Source organism: Triturus cristatus, chromosome 11, assembly GCF_964204655.1.
Source record: "Triturus cristatus chromosome 11, aTriCri1.1, whole genome shotgun sequence".
Taxonomy (NCBI): domain Eukaryota; kingdom Metazoa; phylum Chordata; class Amphibia; order Caudata; family Salamandridae; genus Triturus; species Triturus cristatus.
In genome coordinates this window covers 134,098,017-134,124,991 of record NC_140594.1, presented here as the reverse complement: position 1 = coordinate 134,124,991, position 26,975 = coordinate 134,098,017, and the positions used below count along the sequence as shown (strand labels likewise).

At 47.4% G+C, this 26,975-nt stretch overlaps 1 protein-coding gene across 2 annotated transcripts in view; it reads right to left on the bottom strand.

Annotated features, from left to right (window-relative positions):
- GCN1 (GCN1 activator of EIF2AK4) overlaps positions 1-26,975 on the bottom strand; it is a 693,936-nt gene that overhangs the window by 574,955 nt on the left and 92,006 nt on the right. For both annotated transcript variants that reach the window (XM_085633485.1, XM_085633484.1), the window contains exon 3: positions 12,264-12,327. In XM_085633485.1, coding sequence (XP_085489611.1) covers positions 12,264-12,327 — 64 coding nt within the window. The remainder of the gene's footprint in view (positions 1-12,263; positions 12,328-26,975) is intronic.

The window sequence follows — 26,975 nt, the reverse complement described above, 5'->3', positions numbered from 1 at the left end:
ACCTCTCACTTCACCTTTAATCACCTCTTGCCATTCTGTCCTTTCACTGCCCTCATCTCTAACAGTCTCTCACATTTATCTCATGGCCTCTCTGGCCCTGTCACCTCCCGTGCCCCTCAGCACTTCTCATTCACCTCGTCTCTTCATTCAAATTTTTGTCTATTTGTATCTTACACCTCTCCAGTCCCCCCATTCCTCTTTCACATCTCCCCTTTGTTCTAACAGAAGCCCTCACCTTTGGATCACACTCGCTTCTTGCGTGTCCACACTTCTCTTCGGCAATTCACATTTCTCCTCATCCCTGACCTCTTCAATCAAATTCTCTCACTCCCTTGCTGTCCTCTCTCATTTTGGGTGCGGATGCAAGTTCAGAATGGGATGAATGAATGTATGATTACTGATGGGCTTGTTTGAGTGAGTTGCATATTGAGTAGTGAGGGGGACAGGTGAGTGAAGTGTCACATGAGTGCAGGATGAGTAGTGTACTCGTGTGACTGCAGGTTGAGGTATAGTGTGAGCAGGACAAGTGCATTTTGAGAGCAGAGTGATCACTGTGAGTGCAGGGTGAGCGTGACAATGAAGGGCGAGAATGAGGAATGAGTTGTCTGAATGCAGGGTGCATTCCCAGACCCATGAAGTAACTCAGCATGTTATTGACGGGGCGTAGACTTTAAGATCTAAGTTAAACTATTGCGGCATTAATCGGGGATCGAGGGTGAAGGAAATAAATAATGTGCTGATCCTGCAACAAACTTCCAGTCCTATGGTTAGGGTTGCCAGCAGATTATTTTGGTGGCCCAGTCGGTACAAAAAAAACAGTCACCTAAAGCGGGATTTTCAGCGCTTATCTGTGCATACTTCCCAGGGCCGGCTTTAGTGCTGGTGGTGCCCTGTGCGACCATGTTTGTTGGTGCCCCCCACAATGACCACCCCCACCACGGATTCTCTCACTAGCACCCTTTAACAATGACCAAGTCTCCATAACCCCACACTCTGATGCATTGAATTAGTTATATAGTGCCACTCATACCAGTGTAGGGTGTCTGAGCACTTTGCATCACACACACATTACACAGAGACAATCATAAGTGTGTAAATCAGTGTATAGGAAATGTTACATAAGCCAAAGGACTAAAAGTATAGGAGTCACATGTCATCCATACTGGTAGGCAGTATAGTTCAAGAGTGCTTGGTGTGGAGAAGCACAAACTCGGAGTCGAAAAAGAAACAGCATAGTTGGGAGTTTCCTTTAATAATAAGAATTGATTTCTAGACAAATTAACCCTTTTTGCAACATTAATCAATGGTCTAATAATGTATTCTTTGTAGTGTGTATGCATTTCTAGGATGAAAGTTAATAGCTCACTATTCTCTATTAGGACTTTAAGTTATAAATTGCAAGTAACAAAAGGATGTCTCTTTTGAAAGCAGTAACCTGCTGATCTCTTCACATCATACGCACTCTGTAATCTACTTGGTAAACGTTCTTTGCAGCAGGCATATTAACCCTCTGCACTAACATCACCTAAATCAAAACCTCAACTATACAACATTCTGATCTCTCTCCAGGAAGATAATTAATCACACGAGTTATCTTGACATTTATGTGAGGCCTGGTAATTGCCGGGGAAAGAAACGCTGCAGCAGGTGCTTCAAAAGCACAATAAACTTTCACTCACGGCGCCCCCAGGAAGCCAACTTTGTATTCCTTTCCATGAAATGCATTCTCACACTACGGCAGTGAATGTAAAATCCAAATGTAAGGCATAGGCACGGTGGGGACCCAGGGGGTACTGGAACCAGCAAAAAAACCTAAGCCTTTGTAACCAGTTTACAAAGGCATGTTAAATGGTCTTTAAAGACCTGTGAAAAAACACGGGGGTGCCGGAGATAGGAATCCAGACACTGCCCACCTGAGCCCCCAGCAGCTCAAGTTTCACTGCAGCAGCCCGGGCTGAGACACAGGACGGGGGAAGGGGGCGGGGGGGGGGGGCTGAAGCCCTTGGGCCTGGGCAGAAGTGTGACTGGGAAGGCGCGACCCCCTTTGCATCACTCCACGGCCCCCCTGGGGGTCGCGCCCCACAGTTTGAAGACCCCTGCCTTAGAGTGTGCGGTTTCAGTGCAGTGTTGGATAAGATCATTTGCTGAGAGAAATGTGGCAAACCTATTGGCAGCAGAGTCTTCCAAAGAGCCCCAGTGAAGATTGAAGTCTCCCAGGAAGATCTGTCTGTCACTGTGAGAATATTGGTCGCTGATGAAGTCGTGAGGTCCTCCAAAAACGAAGAGCAGTAACCAGACGGTGATAAATGGCATGAAATCTGAAGGGTGAGCAGTGTTGCACTTGAAGCTCCAGAGACGGGCATTCGAATGTACGGAAGGAGCTGTTAGGAAAAGCCTTAAGTTGAAGGGAGTTTCTGAAGATGATTGCAACACCTCACCCCTACTTGGTATGTTCTGTCATTTCTAAAGATAGAATAGTCAGTGGGTAACAGAAGATCAAACACAGTATGAGAGGTGTTGTTGAACCAGGTCTCAGTGAGGAAGAGCAACTCAAGATTGTAGAGAGTGATGGTGTCAGAAATTTCCAGTTTGTGTTTAATTGCAGATCTGCAGTTGTGGAGAAAACAGCGCAACTCTGACGAGGGGGCGGGGGCAATTGGGCTTTTGGGGGTGATAGGGATAATGTTCTTGTAAGAGGGTGCCAGGGTAGAATAAGGCTGATGATTGGTTCTGACAGGAGAGATGGTCGGAATAGTGTACAGAGTAGACTTCCTAGGAGAGGAAGATGGTGGGGGGTGGCATTAGGAGTCTTGTATCTAGCCAGTAAGTTAGCGATGTCTGCTGAAGACAGATTGTGATTGGCTTTTTTGGGGCGCGGGAGCAAGTTACTCCTCGGGAGTTTGGGAAAGTGAATATTTGCCGAGGGAATTGGGGTGTTTTGAAAGGTGGATATCTCCTTGTGAACACGGGGATCCCTCCCTCTGGCGGCCGCCTTTCTCCCAATGCTGGGGCCACGGTTGAACTCTAGGGTCTGCTCATGCCCCCCAGGTGTGCACTGTCTGGGGAGAGGCGGGACCACGCCGTGGACCGAGGGTTGGTGCTTGGAGTTGTCTGGAACATAACGATCTGTGGCCATTCCTGGTGGCTGATCGCCCCCTCACCCGCAGGACGTGTAAAACCAACACCAAACAAACCAAGTCGTCTTTTGATCATCCACCAGTTTTTGATTGAGTAGGCAGACGCATATGGCAGGCCCACCACTGGAGGAGCACACTTCCAGCTCAGGGAGCCCTGAGGGCTCACCCCAGGAATCTGACATAAGGGCAATGTTTTTGGACTTATAACACAGTGGGAACAATCTTAGAATAACTGGGGGGCCGGAGTCCACTTCAATGAACCGCAAGGAGGAACTACATGGAGACAATGCTCTGCTCCTTTTTCAGATGTATAGTAGAGCGGGCAAATAGATCACTGGGTCCACGGCCTCCGCCTGCAAGACTGGCTCATCCCATAATAGCCAGTCTTTTGAATTATAGTGATACGGTTCTGCAGCTTGCCAGAGATAGACAAGCGCTAAATTACCAAGGGAACAACTTGTAGTTTTTTCTGGACTTCACAATGGCAGTTCATGCAGCCAGAAGAGACTTCCTGCCAATCAAGCGTTCCCTCCTAAGAAATGATGCCAAATACTCCCTCCTGTCCCCAGCTAAGTTGTGCATTTATCATGCAGGGAAGACTTTGTATTTCCCGGATCCCACGTTATCAAGGGGCTCACACTAGCGGCAGCTCGACCGCACGCTAACCCCAGAAATGCGGACTCTGGAAGCATCAGTGATAATGATTAACTACAGATGCACCTGAGTAAGAAACTGTGGCTACCGGCTGTGTACTGCTCCCGAGCTGATTTGGATACAAGGGCATGCGCGGGTGTCCAGCCGCCCAGGCCTCCTCATTTAGACTAACTGAAAAGGATTTATTGGGCCCCTTCTTGTACGGCGAGTTTGACTGCCACATAACTGCCTTCTTCTAGCCGCCCAACTTTCCCCTAGCCGAGAGTGTGCCAGGACTCTAGCTTGCCTCTGTGGGATGATTTCCTATCTGCTTAACACTGTTGGCAACTTGAGGCAGAATTTGGGGTGGGATGGCTGCATTCAGGCTGGAATCCTTGTACTGGAACTTCAATTCTATGCGGACCACGGTGCGTCCACGCTGTCCAGTCTACGTAACCAGATCCATGATTTTGAGGAAGCAGCGTATTATTTAGGCAAAGACACGCGTGCCAGGCATTATGGTGAGGGTGACAGGGTGGGCAGGACGCTGGCCGCCATGTTACGTAAACCCTGGGCTAGTGATTATATCACCAAATAATGATCAATGAGGATGACCTTGCCGTTGTACTGTCGAAGGTGCAAAGGGAGATGACTAACTTCTACTCTTCACTGCACAGAAAAACTCAACCGAATACAGCCCCAGACCTCAACTCCTTCGACTCAGTGAAACTGCAATGGCTGGAGGATGTACATCGTAGGTGTAGGAAACTGGGTTTCTGTTGCAGTAATCCCCCACTTTTAGCCAGATTCTGATGCACTTTGACTTGATGTGCCCTGGGTCTCTGCCAATCAGGTTCCCAGGGTCTTTGTTCTTTCCCAAAACTGTACCTTTGTACCCCTCAATTGGCACCTCTCTGTTCACATGTAAGTCACTTGTTAAAGGTAACATGGGTACCAAGGGCACTGTTACCAGGGAAGTCTTCCAAGGGCTGTAGTACATTTTGTGCCACCCTTAAAGGTCCTGTACCTTAACACACACACACACACACACTGCCATTGCAGGCTGCATGTTTTGGTGCAGAGAAAAATGAAGAGTCGACATGGCACACATTCTGGTGAGCCATGCCTGCAAACCACTGCCTATGGTATAGGTAAGACACCCCTTTAGCTGAGTGCACTATACTACTGGCGAGGATACAGTTGCATGAGCACTTTACCCCAACAGTGTCTAAGTCCATTCGTAGACATTGTAAGTGCAATAAAGCCATAAAGAGTACATCGTCTGGGAGTTGGTCATTACGAACTCCACAGCACCATAATGGTGAATTCTGGGAATTGTGGTAGCAAACTTCTCAGCATAAAAACCCCACACTGATGTTAGTGTGGGATGTATTATACCATGCACTCAGAGGGCATCTTGGAGATGCGCCCTGAAAAACAACCAGCCTCTAGCGGGTTCCCTGACTGGTAAACACCAGCCTGCCACCACAAGACAAGTTTCTAGATGCCTGGGGTGGGAGCCATCACTCCCTGAGCCCAGAAACCAAGCCTTTCCTGGGCGGAGGTGGTCACACCTCCCCCAGGTCAGGAAAAACCATCTGTGGCAGGGGAGCTTCAAAGGTCTTGCCGCCTTTGTAAAGCGACCCACAGCTTCTCCTGCTATCAGGAGCAGGCCCACTTCCTGTCTCCTCTCCTTTTCGGCGGGAAGACAGGTGGGAAAAATTAGAACAGCCCAAAAGGTGGGGACAACTCTGTCAAACCTACACCTCAAGCGGGGGAGGCAAGGTAAAGCCCACTCTTAAGTACCCACCATCTTGCAGAAGGCAGGCAATCTATAATCAGGATTATGGATTGTGCCCAATCCCCTACGTGGGGTGAGCACACCAAGGGTGTAGTCACCTTAAGGTCAGTAGCCCATTAACTACTGACCTCGAGACCCCATAAACGCCCCCTCAATACAGTATTTAGGGGGCAGCCTTGAACCAAGAAGAACGATTCCCGCAACCTACGAAGAAGGACGAAAGACTACGTCCAGCAGAGGAGACTGCAGAGAAGACCTGGCTTAACCCCAGCCCTACCGGCCCGTCTGCCTTTCCAGAGATCCTGCACCAAAAGTCGCCTTGCCAGCGACCTGCAGAACCCCTGGGAGGACTTACTGCCTTCAACAAAGACCGGATCTCCCATGAACAGCAGATCTGTTCAAAAGAAACACCAAAGAAAGACTCAGAGCCTGCTGAGGACAAAGAAACCCGACGCCTGTAACTATTACCGCACCCAACGGCTATGCCCGAGTCCGAGTGGCACACCGGTCCCAGCGAGGTCCCACAGGGCTCCAGAGTCCGAGGCCCCCATGGGTTGACCCCTCCCGGATTCTCCAAAGTTACCTGCAGCCTCTGCACAGAGACACCTCCCCCCCCCCCAGCCGCAAGTGGCCCGGTAAGGTGAAATCAGACCTCAAAAGACACCACGACATCCAGCTACCCTGCGCCCTGGAAAAGAGAACCCGAGGTGCACCTATGTCCCCGAGACCTCCAAATTACCTACCCAGCTGTTGGTTGCTCCCAGAAGACTTCCTGGACTGAGCCTGCACCAAAATCAAAAAACGTAACTTCCATTGAAAACATCAAGGCACCCAATGCCAAAACAGCACCCTGCTGCCCCTGCCCCACTGTGGGTGCACCTTGTGTGCTAAATCAGATCCCCCTGCTCGTGAGCAGCCACCAACCGGAAGCCCCCTATCCCCCATTGGATAACATTGGGCCTCAGCACTCTGCACCCGGCCATCCTAGTGCTGCTGAGGGTGCTTTGAGGGTGCATCCTGGACCAAAGGGGAACCCTGGTTCTAACTCCAGAAAACCAACTCCCAAACCGAAGTACTTACCGTTAAGTCAATAACATTTTTTCGTAGGACTGCATTGACTGCTTTCTTGTGAAAATTGTTTTAAGGGTGGACTTGGTTTGTATGAAACCCCAAGAAGCTGCAAGTGTAAAAAAACTAAATTACTTACCTTTTCTCTAGGAAATGTCCCAGTGTAATATCTAGGCGTATCACACGTAGTAGAAAAAGTAACTTAAAAAGTAATCTGAAAAGTAACGTATAAAGTAATCTCAAAATTAAATTTGACTGTTGGCTTACCTGTAAACAAACCAATCGCATCCAACTGCATTTCAATTGTATTCAACTGCCCCTATTCCTGCAAAGTATTATTTCACTTACATACACCAGGCCTGGCTTGGTTCTAGAAATAAAATAGAATTAAATAATATTTTTGTACAAACAAAATTGGTCCAAGTTCAGTCTGAGTATGTGACATCATTTCTTGCATGAGTGTGTACAATAAAGGCTTAACCTCTGATAACGCCTTACTGCTCGCCCACACTACCACTAATAGAGAGTAAGGTATTATCTACTTTCACCTCTTCCTATCTTTGGGGTTCTACTGGACTCTGTGCACACTATACCTTACTTTGGTTTAGTATATACAGAGCCAGCTTCCTACTGTAGATACCTGGATGAGCCGTTCACAGAGCAGGGGGTTGTGCAGGTCATTAGGGCTTTACCCGGAGATAAGGTGGGTTAGACGACTCACAGCCGCATTTTATAAAAAGTTTACGACTCTCTTGACTCCGACCCTCATTAACATATTTAGGGAATCCCTTGCGCGAAGTGAGCTACACACTTCTCTGCGAGAAGTGCTAACAGTAACTATTAGACCAACGACTCGCAGCGCTGCAAGTCATACAGACCGCTATCCATGATTAATGGGATAATAAAATCCTTGCTAAACTGCTCGCCTCTCGACTGCTCCCTTTGCTTCCTATCATAGCACGACAGGAACAATTGGGCCTCGTGTCCAGGCGTGCCATGTCTCACAATTGTCGCACCTTCTTTGCGATATTACAGACCATAAAACCCTCTTTCAGCGCGACTGCGATTTTCCTGGATGCCACTAAGACCTTTTGATTCACTTGAATGACCATACCTTTTTGCCTTGCTAATCCGACTGCTCTAGGTACTTGGCAGGGATGTCTCCTGTTGCCCATCCATTTTGCCATCGCGATGGAGCCCCTGGCAACTAGGCTCAGGCAACATCATACCAAGCGGGGCCTGACTGTCACACCCAGTGTTGTGCTGGTGTCTATGCAGGCTGACAATGTCACCTTATACATCAAAACCCGATGCGACAATTTGGACTCCCTGATACGAGAATTCACTAGATTCAGTGGGCTCTCTGGGATGAATGTCAACTATGCAAAATCTGTGATTTTCCCACTCGCGATGGAGAACAGAGAGTTTGCCTCAGAGTTTCATTTACAATGGGCGAGCGGACTGATAAAATACTTGGGGACATGGCTGAGTCGCGATTTAACCAACCTTTGGAGGTCCAACTACGGCCGACTAATGGACAGGCTGGAGCTGAGGGTGGCGGCCTGGGCAAGGCTTGGTCTCTCTATAGCTGGTACATTAGCCCTGGCCAAGATGAATGTGTTGCCCAAATTCCTCTATTTGTTCATGAATCGCCATTTCTGCAGTGTTTTCAGTGACAACTTAGATCCCACATGGTGGCGCTTGAATGGACAGGGCATCAGCCAAGGATCGCGTGGGAGGTACTCACCCTCCCGTTTGAGCAGGGTGGACTGGGTGCGCCAGACATGGATCTCTATTATTATAGAGCGAGGGCGCAGTTTGCATTCTATTGGTTATACCCCATACAATTCATGGTTCACATAGGACCCAAATACGACCATGTGGCCCTGTGCTGCCTCCAAATAGCGTTGTATTGGACCCTGCGGCGGCCAAGAGCAGCGTTTGACATGGTTGGCTGCACAGTGAGGGCATGGTACAAAATGCGGAGGAGGGTTGGCCTAGACAATCTCTTTACCCCTCTCGATCACCTTGATTGGACACCTTGCCCTGCCCATCACCCAGGATGCTGGCACACGCGACAGACTGTGAAGGCTGCATCTCACTACTATGGGGGCCATATACCTAGAAGGTTACTTTATCACACCACAGCAGGCTCTGCAGGAGTGCAATACCAATATGCTAGACAGGTTTACATAATATAAGGTGCGTGCAACAGTGTTTGCGCTTCACACCTCATTTCCCCAAACGCCCCCTATGTTTTAGGTGCTTGAGAACTGTCTTGTGAACCACTCTGCGCAGGCTCATTGCCAGGCTATATGCTGGAATGCATGGTACGGCACCGTGCGGGCTCCTGGAGCCAGACGGGCGTGAACAGATATTTTGGCGGTTCCCATTACAGAGGATCAGTGGCTCTTCGCTGCGTTCTGGCGCTATCGCCCAACTATTGGCTTCGTTTGGTGCACTTTAAATATCTACACAGGCTTTATTTACCCCAGAGCGGCTGCATAGGCTGGGCAAACGAGACCATGCCCCCTGTGCTACATGTTCGGATCCATGCGTGGATTTCCTTCACTTGACATGGACCTGTCCTGGGGTAGGACGTTTCTGGCATTCTGTTTTTGACATTATTGATGAGATCACAGGCATGCATCTAAAGCACAATCCCCAGGTTGCGCTGCTGGGCTATGTTAAAGTAGCCCCCCTGGAGCTGCAGAAATGGACTGCTCTCGTGCTCCTGCTGGGCAATCGATGGGTAGCTATCCACTGTGGTCGCCGCCTGGTCCTGCGGCTTGCCAACTGGCTGCGGGATGCCACATATTGCCAGGGTCACTTGACCGCTTACTAGGAACGGATTCTGGTCCGGCCATGCCCAAACGATAAATGCTCTCCCCTGGAGTTGTATTAGAAGCTGCAGGATGGGGCGGGAATGGTAGACACTATCTCCGATGCGCAGGAAGCAGATTAGCGCGTAATATGACCTTCGAAGGTAAGTCCCCTCATATGAGAGGGGTTTAAGCTGTGGCGTAACTCGCATGGGTTAAGCCCCTTCTTGCTAAGGCGACTGGAGAGACAGCTGTGAGAACTCCTGTCCCCACTTTCTATGTGTGGCTTCCCCCTCCTCTTTCTCATCCCTCTTTTCCCTCCTACGATACCTCTCCTGTATTTCCTTCATAATGATTCAAAGGATTGTTTTTTGTTCCTGTGCAGTGTAGAACCACTGTTTACATGATTGGACGGACTGAGTTAACTGCTTATTGTATGGCCTCTTTCAGCATTATTCATATTGCAGCTCGTTTTTCTTTTTTCTGTGTAACTGAGTTTGACAATTCAATAAACCGATATTTATTAAATAAAAAAAAGGAAGGGGGTTGGGTGGGGGGGGCATGCAGCTTAGATTATAGAAATCAGAGTCTCAAAAGCCTAAAATTCTACTATTGCAAAAGCACGGAACAACGGTGCGACCCAAGCCAAAACCACATTGTGGGTCCCAAAATGATAGCTTGTGACACTGTCTCTCATCATATTAAAAGGACCATCTGTGTACAGTAGATAGCGGATAGAGGAAAGCAATTCTCAGGAAACCAGGTAATGGTTACTTTTTTAGGTCAAGCTTGGTCAGCACATGCGCTGCTCTGTGAGGCATGCTGTATTAAGGTAAGGCAGAGAAACTCTGCCCATTTCCCGACCATCTTTTCAATTGGCTCCTGTTACTGTCCTTGTGAAATTGTTGCTTTTTATTTGTGAATAGGCTTAGTAATCTCTCCTTCGTACCACCTTGTCTGCATTTGTAACCTCCCATAATGACTGGACTTTTTACTTGTGTTCTGCTTTATGTAGTTGGTGAGCACTATTTTCTTGAATCATCTTCCCTTATTCCATCCATGACATTGCACCACGCCACATGCTTTTATATTATTAGTAATGTATTTATTTAAATAACAGCGCAGGCCGCTTTCACTTTAGCGGTGGCGCGACAGAAGCTTTCTTAATGATTTTGTTTCCGCTTTGGGTGAAAGCACCACATACGTACTTTCACTTTAATGTTGGCAGCACCCCTTTATTTAGACACTGCTCACTGTAACCTGAATACGGCGAGCAGCGCCTAAAGAAAGGGGAGCGGCCACCATTAAAGTGGTCTTGCATTTGCTAGAGATAAAACTATTGGCATTAGAAATAACAATGCCTTTTATATATGTGTTGCTTTTAAAAAAACAAATAAAAGGCAGTCATTTACAATGCCAATAGTTAAACATTCGCAAACGCGAGACCTATTGCATTGAAAATGCTTGCTTTTAAAGGTAGATAGCTATTTGATTGAAAACTTCCCCTTGTGGCAGACTTCATAGCTCTATTATGTGAAAAGTGGAAATTTAAAGGATTTAGTTGGCAAGGGAACCTGCTAGATCAAAGTCATCTCAAGGCTTGACTAATCCAATCTAGGAAGTGGAATGCAGGGATAGAGTACTACTGCAACTAAAATAAGACTCTTTGGAACTTGAGTGTTTAAACTGTTTCAAACTAATGACAGCTCAAGCTGAAGCAGACAACCTCAAGACTTGGGGAGACTGAAAAGAACATCAGCGTATCTCTAGAACAATAATTAGTAGGACCCAGGTTTCCTGGAAAGTTAAGGTCAGGGATGGTAAAGGCTCACAATGTTGTTGTGCTGCACCTCCTTGACCTCAGTTGTCACACAGGAGGTAGGTGCCAGGCAAGTTTCAAGTTGTTTTTTTTAAACTCAAATTTCTCCTCCATACAGGAGGAAGTATATATTCAGTCTTTGCCCTCTTTATCCTTGGATTCTCCAAGATGGCAAAAGTCAGGATGATCAGAAGAAGTTGGTTTGAACACTCAAGCCAGACCACCCAACGGAGTTCACATGGTTGCTAGGTGATGGTCAACAAAACAAAGAAAATGAGGATGGTGGGTCTCAATACTGTCGAGGACAAATGTAGTAATCGTTTTCATTTTGTGGGCTTTGGGATTGTCAGTTAGTCTGACTGGCTTCCAGTGTGGGCCATCGTGTGGGTTGTCACCAATAAATCTAGCCTTGTGGCACACATTACAGAACAAGAACACTGTAAGACGAACAAAGACCTAGTTATGGAATTTTACACTAGCAGGCTGAGCAGCAGGGGCACGAGTAAAAAGGGCACTGTTGTGTTGTTCATAGCACAAGTAACGAAATGTCATTATAGCTTTTCATCTCGAGATTGGCACTTCAAAGGAGATTAAACACACAAGAACTTCTGTTTATATACATTGTTTGTATGTCCAAGAGCTTTGTGTTGAGAGCCACTTTATTTGCACAGAGCTACGTACAGGCAATATCAATTTCTTTACTGAAGACGTTAGTAGGTAGGCAACATACGTCAGGGTAATGGAGAAAACTTGTCGCCGGTTTTTAAAAAAATGTTATGGTTTAAGAGAGGTTTCAAGTCCTTCAAACAACCTGGAATAGGGAGGGATGCGAAGTGCTGACTTCTAATAACACAAAAAAAGGTGCCTTATCACACTATTTAAATCAGTATACTGCTTAGACATGATAACCCTTACACACATATACATAACTTCATAGTACAAAGAAAAACCAAAGGCACAGGGAGAAAAGCCACACGACTTACCTGTACCGATGCAATGTCAGGCAGAACAGTTTGCAGAGTCCTTTGATTGCTCCCTCTGGTAAATCTGAAAAAACACAATTTGATAAAACATGAACAAGGAACCACAAGTGCTGAAAAGACCCTAAAAAGTAGAAAGACAAGTGTACACTGTAGCTATTCAAATTATGGTACTATCATTTGTGAAAGAAAAACACCCAAAAGTCACAAGTGAATAGACGTAAGCCTGTAAGGAAAGCAGATACCTTCCCAAGTAGGTCTATAAAGGTCTATAAATGCTACTTAGCAGATGATACTTAAAGTATAACTACAAATACAGCCAGAAAGTCACCTGGCCAAATTAAGAGCCAACAACTCAGAGGTGTGTAATATTTCAGGTTGTACGTTCAAGCACTAGCAAGGTTGACTCAGGCTTTGATTTTTCAGGAGTCATTTGAACGTATATGTAGGAAACTGGATTTTTGTGGCAACAGTCCCCCCGCTCCCACTTTTTGCCTGGTATTTGATGCAACTTTGACTGAAGTTCACCATGATCCTGCTAACCAGGTTCCCACTGCCACAGTTCTTTCCCCAAATCAAGTTAACTGGTCAATTGATCCCCAACTGACCAGTCCTTTAGCACCTCTGTAAGTCCCAAGTAGGTGGTACGCCTGGGCATAGGCACTAAAGAAGGTCCCTAAGTGCTGCAGCATATCTTGTGCCATTCTAAAGGACCCAGCACCAAATGCATGCAGACTGCCTCTGCAGGCTGCATGACAAGGTGCTCTAAAAAGAGAAAACACAAATTGGCAAACACTCTGTGTACCATGTTCCCTAACATTGCATGTAATATTTATAAGTCACCCCTATAGCAGGCCTCAGCCCTAAGGAAGGGTGCATTATATTTCATGCAAGGACATATCTGCATGAGCAGATATACCTCTTGCTGGCCAGTTCAATTACTGACCGTACAAGTGAACAAGGAAGCCATATTAATATGTGCTGTGCACTGGTCAAAACAAGTTTCTCAGCTACATAATGGCTTCAGTTAAACCTATGGTTTTGGTATCGAACATTTCACATTAATAAACTCCCACTGATTCCAGTGATGGATTTATTAATACATGCACCCAGAGAGTAGCTCAGAGGTACCCCCTGAAGACTTACCAACCTCTAGTGTATTTGTTGACTGTTCTGTCCAGCCGGCCACCACAGATGTGTTTCTGACCCCGTGGAAGGGAGAGCCCCCACTCTCCGAGGTCAGAAACAATGCCTGCTCTGGCAGGATGTGTTAAAACTTCCTCCAAGCAGGATGGCTAGCAATCTGTATATCAAGGCAGGAGGCTTCATAGGCCTCCGCACCTGTGATATACAACCCTGACTTCCCCCACCCCACCCCCTGACAGAGGAAATTACACATGCTGCACAGGGCCAATTTGGCACCATGACAGGCTGGAAAATTAGCTAGTCAGAAGGAGGCTAGTACCACCCCTAAGGTGAGCTACCTGAAGTGAACACAAGGAAATTTCCACCATCTTGTTTTTTGGTGGAATTAGGTCCTCTGGGTCAAGGTTATTCTCACTTCCCACAGGAAGTGGTCACATTTAGGGTGTCTACACCCTCAAGGAAGGTAGCCCATTGGCTACTACTTATCACTCCCTATAACAACCCTAACTAAATACAGTATTTAGGGGGCACCCCTGATGCCAGGACTTCAAATTCGACGGACACAACGAAGAAGTGGAATGAAAAGCTTGCTGACCCGGGAACAGAGGCACAGCGACTGACTTGGCGACAACCCTTTCGGACTGCCTGCTGCACCTCGACCCTCGAGGAGAAACTGACTCCAAGAAACCCGGACGGCTGCCAGTGCTTTGCAAATCACCAGAGAACTACCTTGCAGTAGAGGAGCTACTGCCCTGCAGCCACCAGAGAAACAAAGTCCGAACACCATCCTGCCACACACTGGGACTACTGAAGCAGCAGCCGCCCAGGAAGAGATTGCCATGCTCCCACAGGTCAGATCTGTCCTCCCTCCAAGGGTGGGGATGCAAAGCCCGCCCGGAGCTGCACAGTATCAATAACTGGGGCATCAGGCCCCTTGCAGCAGCCAAGGCTTGTTCTGTCCAGACTGGACACCAACGCTGAGGAAAACGGACCTGCACGTCGGGGGACTTCAGGGACAGTGAGATCCACACTTTAAGTGGCTCAGCTGACCTGTTTGCCCCTCTTCTGCAGAAACCAAGACAAAATAAAAGCCTATGACACCCGCCACCAGACCCCTCAAAGTGCCACTGCACCCGTGCCCCCACAGCCTGAGTCCAAGGAAGGTGACGGTGATAAAAGTCCTGAGACCCTCAAAGGCTGAGCCAACTCTTGGGTTTGCCTAGACTGGGCTCCCAGTCACCGGCTGATGCCTCTTTCTGCAGGCCCCCTCAGCCGTGTCTCCTGCAGCACAGATCTAATACCTAAAGTCACCACTTCACCGAGTCCTACAGCCAGAGGAGAAGTGGACCAATGGTTTCCGTACGTTCGCAAGCATCTTAAGGACCAAACTCCCCTGTGTGTTCAACTGGACAGTCCCAGCTTGCACCCTCTTTTCAAGCGGACTGTTAGCATTGAAATGAATAGGGCACCCAAACTCAAAACACACCTCTGCACCTGGACGCCCCAGAGCCTCCTGAGGTGACCAGTTGGTGTGTCCTTGGACCTTGCCCTATACTCACATTAAGTCCAGGAGAAGGATTCTGTAAGTCGCTGACAAGTGCCCGAATGCAGAATATGTTTTTACCCCATAGGATAAGTTCAGTGTACCGGGTCTTGATTCTTTGGTGCCTGCAGCTGCAGGGCCGAAGCTCCTCTAGTCCAAGGGAGTTTCTTTGGCAATTGGCAAAGCACTGGCAGCCCTCTGAGTTTCCACAAGGGTCAGGTGCAGCAGGCAGGCTAGCAGGGTTGGCGCCTAGTCAGTCGTGCTCCTCGAATCAGCAGTCTTCTCAGTCTACTACTTCTTTCTTGCTGGTTGATATCTGAAGTCCTAGTATCAGGGGGTCCCCTAAATACTCAATTTAGGGGCATTAAGGGGAGTGAGGGGTAGCAGCCAATGCGCTACTTACCCCTGGGATCACTACACCCCCTAGATTACCACATCTTTTGGGCAGTGGGCACCACCCTGTCCCAGAATTCTTAATTCCACCACACACAAGATGATGGAATCCTAAATTTAGTGTTCTCTTCAAACTTGGTCACTCTAGAGGTGTTCCCAGGCTGGCAGTGCAACACGCCTCCTGCATACCAAATTTTCCCACCTGTCCTGGTGCCAAATGGCTCGATGCAAGGCGGGGCAGGCATCCTTTCCAGTGAGGGATGCCAGATTTGCATAACAAAGGCGGTGGGCTCTTTGAAGCCCCAAGTTGTGGAATGCTAATAATACCAGCCTTACTGGAGGAGGGGGTGATAACACCTCTCTCCAGAGCTGGCATTGTTCCTGACCTCCTGAGAGCGAAGGCTCTCGCCATTTTGGTGGCAGACTGGACTGGACCACTCAGCTAGCACATTAGAGGGGCGGTAGGTTTCAGGGGTACCTTCCGGATGCATGTATTAATAAATCCATCACCGGAATCAGTGTGGGTTTATTGATACGAGGTGTTTGATACTAAACACCATATGTTTCAGTGAATCCATTATGTAGCTGGGGAACTCGTTTTGACCAGTGCCCAGTACATACCTTAAGATGGCTTCCCTGTTTACTTGTACTGACAGGGATGAAACTGGCCAGTAGAGGGGCATAGCTGCTCATGCAGAGATGTCCTCACATGCAATATAATGGACCCTGCCTAAGGGCTGTAAGGCCTGCTGTAGGTGTGACTTGCAAATAAGGCATGCAGCGTTTTACCAGATATGGCACACAAGTGTGTGCCATGTTGCGTTTTCAATTTTTAGAGCACCTTGTCATGCAGCCTGCAGCGGCAGCCTGCATGAGTTTGGTGCTGGGTCCTTTACAGTGGCACAAGATATACAGCAGCTCTTAGGGACACTCATTAGTACCTATGCCCTGGGTACCAGGGGCACCACTTACTAGGGACTTACAGATGTGCTAAAGGCCAGGTCACTTAGGGATCAGGTGGCCAAGGGCCTTGTTTTGGGGTAGGAACACTGGCACTTGAGACCTGGTTAGCAGGACCTTAGTTCACTTAAGTCAAAGTTGTATCAAATACCAGGCAAAATGTTGGGGATTAGTGCAAGAAACACCCAGTTTCCTACACACCACCCCCAGCCCACAGGCCAGGACTCAGCCCCACCTTGGGAGAGTCTTTCTAGTCTGTCAAGCGAGGAAGAGTAAGGAAAGAGGAGGGTCTGTTCCAGGGCCTACTGCCTTACATTCTCCTGTCCAGGTCATTTCCTTTGGCAAGCTGACAAACCTCAACAGTGTTAAGACCCCATTTAGATAGCACTTTGTCTGCTTCTTTGGTTTCCTCTGCCATTCTCTTGTCTTTGGGGTTAGAGGTGTCCACCTATGCTAGCCCTATCTTAGACAGGGCAATCCTCAGATCACCCAAATAAGTTACGCACAACTTAAGTAACCCCACCATGACCAACAGGGTTAGGGGGCCAAGCTTGCCATTTGATATTGGGTTAAACCACCATACCAAGAACAGTTCAACCATAAAAGCTAACATCTAGCAAAGGCCACTGACATCCATCAGTGCCCAGAACCACACCTTTATCTCTCCACTGACAAGTGAAGGGGCTAACTTACAGGCTTCTTGGGTTCAGGGGGGCGGTCTGCTGTTTTAGAGTGGGGGTAACTTCATCCTGTGGCAAACACCTTCTTTCACCCTCTCTTCTGTTAGCTGGGGAGCCACCATCTCAGGCTTAACAGCTGCCCGAATAGTTAGGACTTTTTGTGCGTCAGGTAGGGCTTTACCAGTGCAACTTGGGGAGTCCTCCCCAGCAGGGGAAGGAGCTCCTTGGTTTACTGCAACTGTGGCTAAACATTGCCTACCTTTCCTACATGTTCTCCTTTTTCTTTTCTCTGGGCCCTACTTGCACTAACTGCAGGTTCATCATCTCAAGAATCCTTGGCAGGGAACAGGCACTGGGCCAGTACCTCTTTTGTGCTCAAACCAACCTCAGGGGGGCCATTTCCAAGGATGCAGTCAAGGGGGAGGTCGGTACGGACTACCATCACTCTCCAACTAAGGGACTCAGCTATTTCTATTGGTACTAATGCCACACTGGGTTAACCCTTACTCTTCTAGTCTCTCCTGGGATATCCTGGTTTGAGAGTAACAACCTGTCATGCACAGTGGTGTGACTGGCACAGGTATCTCTCAGGGCAGTGGCTGGGATTACATTCACCAGTAGGTAGGTAGTGCAAGTGCTTGCATCCCTCTGGAGTCTCCAACTCACCTTTTGAAACCACTTTCCAGGTTAAAGCTAGAAAATTATCTCATCTGAGGAATCAGCTTCAAAGACTACACAGGCAACCCCTGGAGGTACACTAGTGGGTTTGCTTTTAGGACAGGAAGTGTCCTTTTTCCGGTGCCCGGTATGCTTACAGTCAAAGCACCAAGCCTTTTTGGGATCCCAAGCCTTACCCTGGTAACCACTTTTGTTTTGCGGCCAACCCCCTCAGACCAGGTTTCTGGGGGCCTACAGAGTACTCCTTATGCTTGATTTTAGAGTGGTCCACCCTTTTCTCTTTGGGGTGGGGGGCTCACAAGCTCCTTTTTTTGGTTACACCCCTCCCTGACTTCTCTTGGACAATGATCAGCCTTCTTCCCCAACTCCTGGGGAGAGACGGGTCCCAGGTCCACCAGGTACTGATTAAACTTTTCAGAAGTACAGTTACTTAACAGATGCTCCTTCATAATCATATTATAAAGAACATCATAATCATGCACCTGACTTCCCTTCAACCAACCTTTTAGTGTTTTCTGAGTCTTCTTGAACGTAGTTTTATATTCCTCAATGGTGAGTTCAAAGCTCTTATTAAGGGTTCCCTTCATTAGTTCATAGGACTCAGCATCTGTCTCATCAAGCGTCAGGGGTCTATCCTTGCACTTTCCTGAAAACAGCTCCGAGAGTAGAGATCCCCAATACTTATGGTTGGGTTTCCTCATTCTACAGGGCCTCTCAAAGGCTGTAAACCACAAGATATCATCACCGTCTACATATTTGGGGACAAACCTTTCAAGGATTTTAGGGTCAAAAGTTTTCCATCTCTCTCTCTATGCAAGTTTTTGCTACCACCAGAGGTGGGACCTAGGCCCATCTCTATTCTTTCTTTTTCGATGGCCAAGAGTTTGGCCTCTAGAGCTAGTCTGGTAGCTACTTTTTGAAGATCTACATCTTCCTCACCTACTTTATGTGGGGTATCGGGTACTACTAGAAGTACTTCCAGTAGAGGTACTGTCAGTAGGTGAATTGGAGACTTCTTAATTATTCTCATTGACATTTCCCTCTTCTGTATTATCTGCCTTTTCTTCCCTAGCCATTGATCTATCAATCTCAGCACGCAGGTTCTGCAGGTGAACTTTTGTGGGTTTAGCTCCGATGGTAAGGTTCCATGCGTTGCAGAGTTCCTTAAGTTTGAAAAACTTAAGGTTTCTGTAAAGACCCAGGTTGAGTGCATATGAACTACCCTTTGTCTCAGACATGGTTTTAGAACAGTTGGGACCGTTTTGGTAAATTAGAAAAATCTACCAGACTACTTTTTTAAAGTCTTGTCTAGGATGCTTTTTAAATTTCTAAACAACAAGGACTCGGGGACTTAAACAAGGCCCTAAAAGCCCAAATTAGTAATTTAGAAAAATTTAAAAATTCAGATTTAAAAAAAAATATTTTTTGGTAGTCTTATGTCAATTGTGGATTCTTTAGTGGAATCGTAATATTGACATACTGGTACAGTAAATGCAAGGTTTTGGACCCCACCGCTGTGCCACCAATGTAAGAAGCTGGCTCTTTATATAGTGGACCACTAAAAGAGGTACACTGTGTAAAGAGTCCAGGCAAATCCCAAAGGAATTACAGAGGCACCAATGACACCCCAAATGCTCTCTTTTGTGGTAGTGTGGGTGAGAAGTTAGGCACAACAGAGGGTAGCGCTACGCATTTATTACACGCACAAAGGAATCAGATACAAATTTACAAAATGAACGTTTATATGAATTTAGATCCCAAGATCATCAGATTCGGGTAACTACTTTTCGAGTTATGAATTTTTACAGTTCTCAACAGTTGACTGCACTTTTTGGGAGCAGTAATGTTATCCCATAGGGGGGAAACATGTACTGCATTTGGGCACTCAACAGCGACTTATAGGACTGTTCTTCTGGACTTAAGGTGAGTATCGGGGCAAGGTCCAAGGCCACACCAACAGGTCACCTTGGGCGGCTATGGGGCGTCCAGGTGCATGGGAGTTTTACGACATCTGGTATCCCATTCATTCAATGGATGAACAGTCCGGTTACAAGAGGCTGCAAGCAGGGACTGGGGAACCAACAGGGGGCCTCGACTCTTGAAATCCACTGGCACGCAGGGACACCCTTGGTCCACTCGGGTGTCGGGTGTCTTTTGGCGTCTGATCCAATGCTGAAGTCTCTCGCAGTTGGAGGGAATGTTATATGGAATTGAAAACATTTGTCGACGAAAATGATATCTCGTCCTTATTTATAGATTCGCCCATTGGGAACTCTACATCAACCTCGACTCGCAAATATGTAGTCAGGCAGGCCCTCAGACGAAGGTCTGGGATTGCTGACTGATCTGTTTTGCCAAACGCCTCTTGTCTTCCGTTATTAAAGGGATTTCAAACTCAAGCAACATTTTGGGGAGCCACGCTGAAGTAACCTTTTTTCAATAGTCGCCATGCTAGGAAAGGTGAATATTTATATAGCCCTTTATAACTTCCAGGATGCTATTTTTGTGATACAGCTATCCTGGTTGCAGTGGTCAGCTCAGTCTCATGGTTTTTTAGTTCAAGGATTTCCCAGTGCTAATCACGTTTCGTAACACTGTTAGTATCTGATAGGAGTGCAGGAGGTGCAGGTCGTTGTCCCTGGGCGAGAAAAGGTGATATTTGGACATTAGGGAAAAATTGGACCCAGGAAACAGACGCAACTTGTGTGTGCGGCCAAGAGGGGGCTGTGATTCCAGAGTTACTGCGTTATGGTATCTGTGACTACCACCTTTGTCTAGGCGGGGATATTGGCAGACTATCTAGTTCACTTAGCAACATGTACCACACAAATCTTCCCTGTTTAGAGGATAACGTGTTAGGAGCGTGCTATTGTCTTTGACAAAGTAACTTTTTTTCTGTCAACATTTATTCAAATTATATTGCGTATGTGATTATTAATTGCAAACTGTAAACTGAGATCATGCAAATGCTATTTTAACATATCGAATTGTCGCTCTATGTTACAATCCTGCATGCATTTTTATCTTGCTTCATTGAAATGTTCAGCCAAATTGTTTGATGCATTATTGTAAAAGTGCTGAGCTGCTAGTACGCAATTCCTAGGAGTGCACCATGTAAGATCATCCCCGCAACTGTCCCTACGATTAGAATAAACAAAACTCCAAAACAATATTTAAAGTTGTATTTGTTCAAAAGCTAATAAAATTGCCATGGATTCCAGATTGAAGCATATGAAAGGTTTATGTTACCCTGTAAGCATCTGTTTGTTGCACGTTGTGCTGTAGATTCATATACTCCTGCCATTTATTCGGAGTTCGGAGTTGTACAAGTTGTTTTTCTTTGAAGAATTCTTTCGAGTCACGAGGTAGAGTGACTCCTCCTCTCGGTGATTTTGTGCATGGGCATTGACTCCTTTGTTAGTTTGTTTTTCCCAGGGAGGGTGAGAAAAGTGTGTAAGGAACATGTGGAAATAGAGATGTCCATGCTAAAATATGAATGCATCAGGGAGATGTATCAAAACATCACTGCAATGGCCAAAAGAATCCAGGGAGGAGGGAAGGTACATGTGAATCTACAGCACTACAGAGCACGAACAGATGATTACAGGTTAAGTAACATAATCCGTTCTATGGCATGTGTGGCTGTAGATACATATGTTCCTCAGAAGTGGTGGTCAGCAAGTGGGAGTTGCAATCGTTTGAAAAAGGGTATGTAGCACTGCCTGACCTACATTAGCTTGTTAGCGTGCTAAAATATCCACACAGTAGTGTTTAATAAATGTGTGTGGTGTAGACCATATAGTGGCTTTACAAATATCAGCTATTGAGATATTGCATAAAAAGTTCATAGTTGCTCCTTTTTAGGTCTCACCTGGCGTAGACTGCACAGACATGCGCAGTCTCGCTGGCGAGATTTAATGAGTTTGGGTAGATTTCTATAGTGGGCTTTAAGCCCCGCCCCTCTTTTCCATTGGCAGGCGTCACCGTTTATGCTAAACGGTCGCCAGCCATTGGAAAAGAGCGTCTAGTGACATACACCTTTCTCTTTTAGAGCCGCCCCAGTTGGACTGGCTCGGTTGCTTTACGTTTGTAGTAAAGGCTTTTCTTATCTTTATGGGGCCATGTGTTTCAAACATATGGCCCCATAAAGACAAGAGATCGGCTGCAGCGCGGTCCTCTTTCACTTTCGGGACCGCGTTGCTCTGCCTTGTTTCACGTTAGTTTTTTGGAAGTGGTGGTAAATAAAGCCTCCCTCCCCGATTGGGCCCCGCCCTGTCATGTGACCAGTATTATCGTCTGCACGCCTCACACGGCGGTGCTGAACCTCAGCCTGGCTCCCTCCCCAGCTTGTTGGCGTAGCTGGCGTACTTCTAATTTTTAATAATAAAAATACGTCGGGCTGGTGTGAGCAGAGCTTTCTGTTCGTTGTGGTGTTTTTCGTGGTGCCTGGCGTGTTAGAATGGAGTTCTAGATGCCGTTGTCTGGAGGGGTGGGGTTTACTGACAGCCACTGAGAGTGTGTGCTGTGTCGGTAGCCTGCAACATGGCGGAGAGCTGCGCCTGGCTGCTGGTGCTCAGCTCAGTCTTTCTCTGCAACCTCTTTAAAATCCTGCTCCTCTCTTTTTCCTCTATAGTAAGTAAAACCGGATGGGGGCGCTAGTATGCTGAAAGACGTATATGGTTCCAGGGACTGGGTTATTTTGTGCGGAAGCAAATGTGGTTTCAGCTGGGTATTATGATCATGCCTCTTCTGCCAGTCCTTTGTATGATGGAAACGCAAAGTGCAAGCGCCGCACCCCTCCATTTCCTTTTCTCACAGCCATTCAGAATGATGTTCCGAAATATTTCTTTTTTTTTTTTTTTAATTCACCCGATGTTTCAAGGGATTATCTCGATGCAGCGTAAAACCAGGCAACATAAAGGGCTGGTGGTGCAACAGAGTAATGATCAGGCAGGTTACCACAGCATTATAAACCTGTATTTTCAGTCAATTAAAGAGCATTTAGGGTTATGTGATGTACGTTTCTTATTTGCACATCGCAAACTGAGTGGGGAAATAAATGTAACACGTGGTAGGTTGCCTTTCCTTTGACACGGTCGATGTTCTGTAAATTTACCATAAAATGGCGCCCCACTTTTCCCAGATTTTAAATTTACTTTTGCCATTAAGCGAACCAACTTTTGTTTGAATGTAGCCTTTGTATAGTGCTGTACCCGGGTGTGTGCAATACATCATTTATCTGCGAAAATAGTTTTAACTATAGTTGGAAATACTGGTAAACAAGTAATAGACAAACTGCCATCCTTCTGGTTAGTAACAAACAACATACACAGAAATATCCACATTACGAGCAGATGCCCGCTTTCCTAATTGTCCTGATTGGGTGGTAAGGTATATATCCCTGTGTTGCAAAGCGGAAAGGGGGCGTTGTGGCTCTGAAAGAGGGCCTTAATCATATCTTCCCCGTAACACGATGCGCTAGTTGTTTTTATAGAGAAGTGCGTGCATTGATAAATGGCCTACGTCACGGCGTACAAGATCTTTCTCTGACCATGGTTGCAACTGAAAATTTGAATTTTAACATACAACGTACCCATCCTTCATTAGGACCTTTATATATATTAGCCAAATATGCTGATATGTAAATGTATTGTTTTGTGTTATTTGAGTTTGGTCTTCTAATCCAATGGCAGCCATGTGGTAGTGTAAATTTAAGGTCATTCGTTTATGGAAACCTAAAATGTCTTTAATTTCCTATCCGGGATTAAGAAGTGCTCGAAAATTAGGTCAGTTATTCATTTGAGAGCAACTCCATACTCAGCAAAGAGTGGGAGTAATAATGAGCATTAATCTACCAAAGTGCTCTTTCACTTGCCTACTCTTTGGCCTTTTTGTTTTCTTATTAAAGCTGCAGCAATCTGTTGCAGACAGCAGCATTTCAGACACTTCCTAGTTGTAGCATGTGACATACAAGTTGCAGACCCCCAGTTGTCCAGCCTAGGTACTAGGACGCTTCTTTGCTGTGTTAACATATTGGATTATAGTGTCCCAGTGCAGCAATTCAATGCATATTTAAGGGACAGCACATTGTTCGTAAGATGTCTTTGGAGCAAAGTAAGACGTTGTGTTGCAGATGAGAAATCTATAGAAGTTTAACGCAGGGGGAGTCGGTATTAGATTTACATCAGACTTGAAAGGACTTGATAATAGATTCTTGTAAGTGACCTCATCAGTGCTGAGGGAGTAGAATGTTATGGTGCATTGAAGTGTTTTAACATACAGTTAATATTAACATTGTGTAATCCCCACAATCTTTGAAGACTGACCCGTGTACCCCATGACACTGCAGGAGGTGAGGCTGAATTTGCCTTGGTCTCCCTGTACACTTGCCCCTCTATTTGTATCAGGGTGAGTGGTGACCCCTATGACCCGTGGTTAGTCAGCAGAGGAAGCAGACATGGGTGTCCTCTTTCGCCCCTTGTTTTGTACAAGCAAGCAAGCCTTTTGCTCTGTTGCATAGAGAAATGGAGCCTTGGGTGATCCGGATGGGCTGTTCCACCCATATTGTTTCATTGTATGCGGTGACGCACTAGTTTATGTATGATCCCCTGGGTAGTCAGTCTCTTGTTACGGCTGTTAGGAGCTTTTGGTGGGGTTACCTACCTTAAAGTTAATGCTCGCAAATCACTCTTGTTCCCTTTGGGAGGGTTGATTGGAAAATACCCTGATCAATTGCCGTTGGTCATTCTCCGTTGGGACCTTATAAGTATTTAGTTATGCAGCACAATATCCTTGGTGCAACAACATTAACTGTTGCATGGTTAAACACTTATAAGGTCCCAAAGGCGAGACCTATTGGCTATGCCACTGCTTGTTTACGAGTGGAATGTGCTCTGGGAGTTACATGTAAAGGTCTTTTGGCTTTTATTTAACAAGTTTGAATGCATTTGACTATCCACCTAGCTATGCCTGATTTGGATATAGTGTTGCCTTTATAGGTGGAAAAAAGGCTACAAAGAGTGGTTTTGTCTTCCTGAAAGTTTTAGTTCAAGCAATGAAGAACATGAGCGCTCTTTTTACATCCAGAGTATGGCGAGCTCTTTCTACAACATAATCCGGGTTAGAGAAAAAAAAACAGGAAATAGACTGAGGCGAAACTGGGAGGCTACTTTAGGAAGGAATTTGGGAATAGTGTGAAGAACAAGTTTGTCTTTATGTACGCCTGGAGCTCACCAACATGCCCTAGTGAGGTAATAGCAACTAAAAATGCCACTTTCTGTGATAGAAGCTGAAGAGAGCATGAGTGCAAAGGCTCAAAAGGAGAACCCATGAGCCTAGTAAGAATAATATTTAAGTTCCAAGAGGGTGCTGTAGGTACACAAGATGGAATAACTCATTTGAGTCCTTCATGAATGTCTTAATGACTGGAATCCTGAAGAGGAATGAATTTGGTTTATTTTGGAGATAGGCAGCTATGGCAGCAAGATGTAACCTAATGGAAGTATATGCTAAATTGGATTTTTGTACCTGTAGTGAGTAAAAAACAATGCCTGTACTGTGGCTTTGAGGGGATTTATTTGTTTAGGTTGACAGTAGCAAACAAAACGTTTCATTTTGTAGCATAACACGCTCTAGTTGTGGGTCTGTGTGCTTGTTTAAGAATGTCCATACAGGAGGAGCCTAGCGCGCAACCAAGATGGCCGCGTAGGTGCGAGGCTCCCGAGGACCTCCGCGACCTCCTGAATTAATCCTGGCGATATCCTGTCCTTGTTGAGGGGACTGTGTTGGGGAACCGGAGCTGAGGCGCCACCCGTTTTTTGGGCTCGAATCGGACCCCGGACGCCGGTGGGAGCATCGATCGAAGGTTGTGGCCTTCTCCTCGCCGGCCCCCCGGATTGGAGTAGTGGGGCGATCCGGGGACAAAGTGAATAACAGCGGCGAACGGGGCTGGGCGACTGGCGTACCCCGCACTTTCACTTTCGCCTTTGCGCCCTCCTAGCTCTCAAGCAGGGTCGGACTGCGGAGCGGGGTGTGGTGGTGTGGCTTTGTCCAGGAGCCCGGCTGACCCGCCGGTGGTGGGTTGACCCGCGGTTCGGTGGTCGCCCCTGCCCCCCCCCTGGCACCCGTGACTGGGTATAGCGGCCCGTTTGGGGTGCTTGGTACGACGGTGGAAGAGCCAGCATGTCCACCAAACAAGATGGCGACCGGGCGAAGGTGAAGACGACCCGCCGTGGCACGGCGCACCAGGCCAACAGTATGGACCGCTACACGCTCCAGAAGGGTTCTCCGGAGACATCGCGTGCATCCCCGGTGGGCCCGACGGAGGCATCCGCTCATCCGGTGGATCTGACCCTCCGGGACGTCATGGGCGCCATCGCAGAGATGAAGGCCTCGGTGGACCAGCGTTTCGACACCTTAGCGCAAAAAATAGACTCGGTCCTGGTGGATGTGAGCCTTGTGAGGGCAGACTTGTCCAAAACAAACGACCGAGTCGACTCCCTGGCCCACACCACGACGAGCCTCACGACAGACGTGGTGGCCCTCCAGAAGGAGGTGCGCCGGCTTGGCCAGGCGAGCGCCCTGATGGACCGGCGACTGGAGGACTCCGAGGGTCGGGCCCGGAGGAATAATGTCCGTATTGTGGGGGTGCCGGAGGGACGAGAGGCGGAGGCAGCGGATCTTTTCGTGGAAGAGTTGATCCTGACCCATCTCCAGCCCCGAGGGCTGAGTAAGCTTTTTGCGGTGGAGCGTGCTCACCGGGTCCCCGGGGGCAGACCTAAGACTGGTGCCCCGCCGCGGCCTCTCATTGCCCGGATTTTTAATTTCCGGGACAGAGATGCTATCCTCCAGACCTCCAGACAACAGGGCCCGGTCAAGCTTGATAACATGGAGGTACATTTCTACCCAGACTTTACCCCGGCGGTCCAGAAGCAGCGGCAGAGCTTTCTTGGTGTTAAACGTCGCCTGAGGGACCTGAACCTCAAGTACTCAATGCTCTTTCCAGCTAAGCTGAGGGTAGAGGTGGATGGTCGCACGCACTTCTTCGACCGGCCCGAGGCGGCTGGGGACTGGCTGGACACTCTGCCTGGAGATCGGGGCCGGGGGGGCGGGGGGGGCGCGGCTGGCGAGGAGGGCCCGCCGGAGCAGAATTGAGGGGTGACTGCATAGGCCTTGCTCTGGACGTTGTTCCTTCACCATTTATTGATTGTGTATTTTTCCCTCCTATGGAGGTCGTGCGGGGTCTGTTGGGGGCTTCCCTCCTCCTCTGGGGGACTAGTTAGTATTTTAGCTATGGGGCGACAGGCACACTGCACT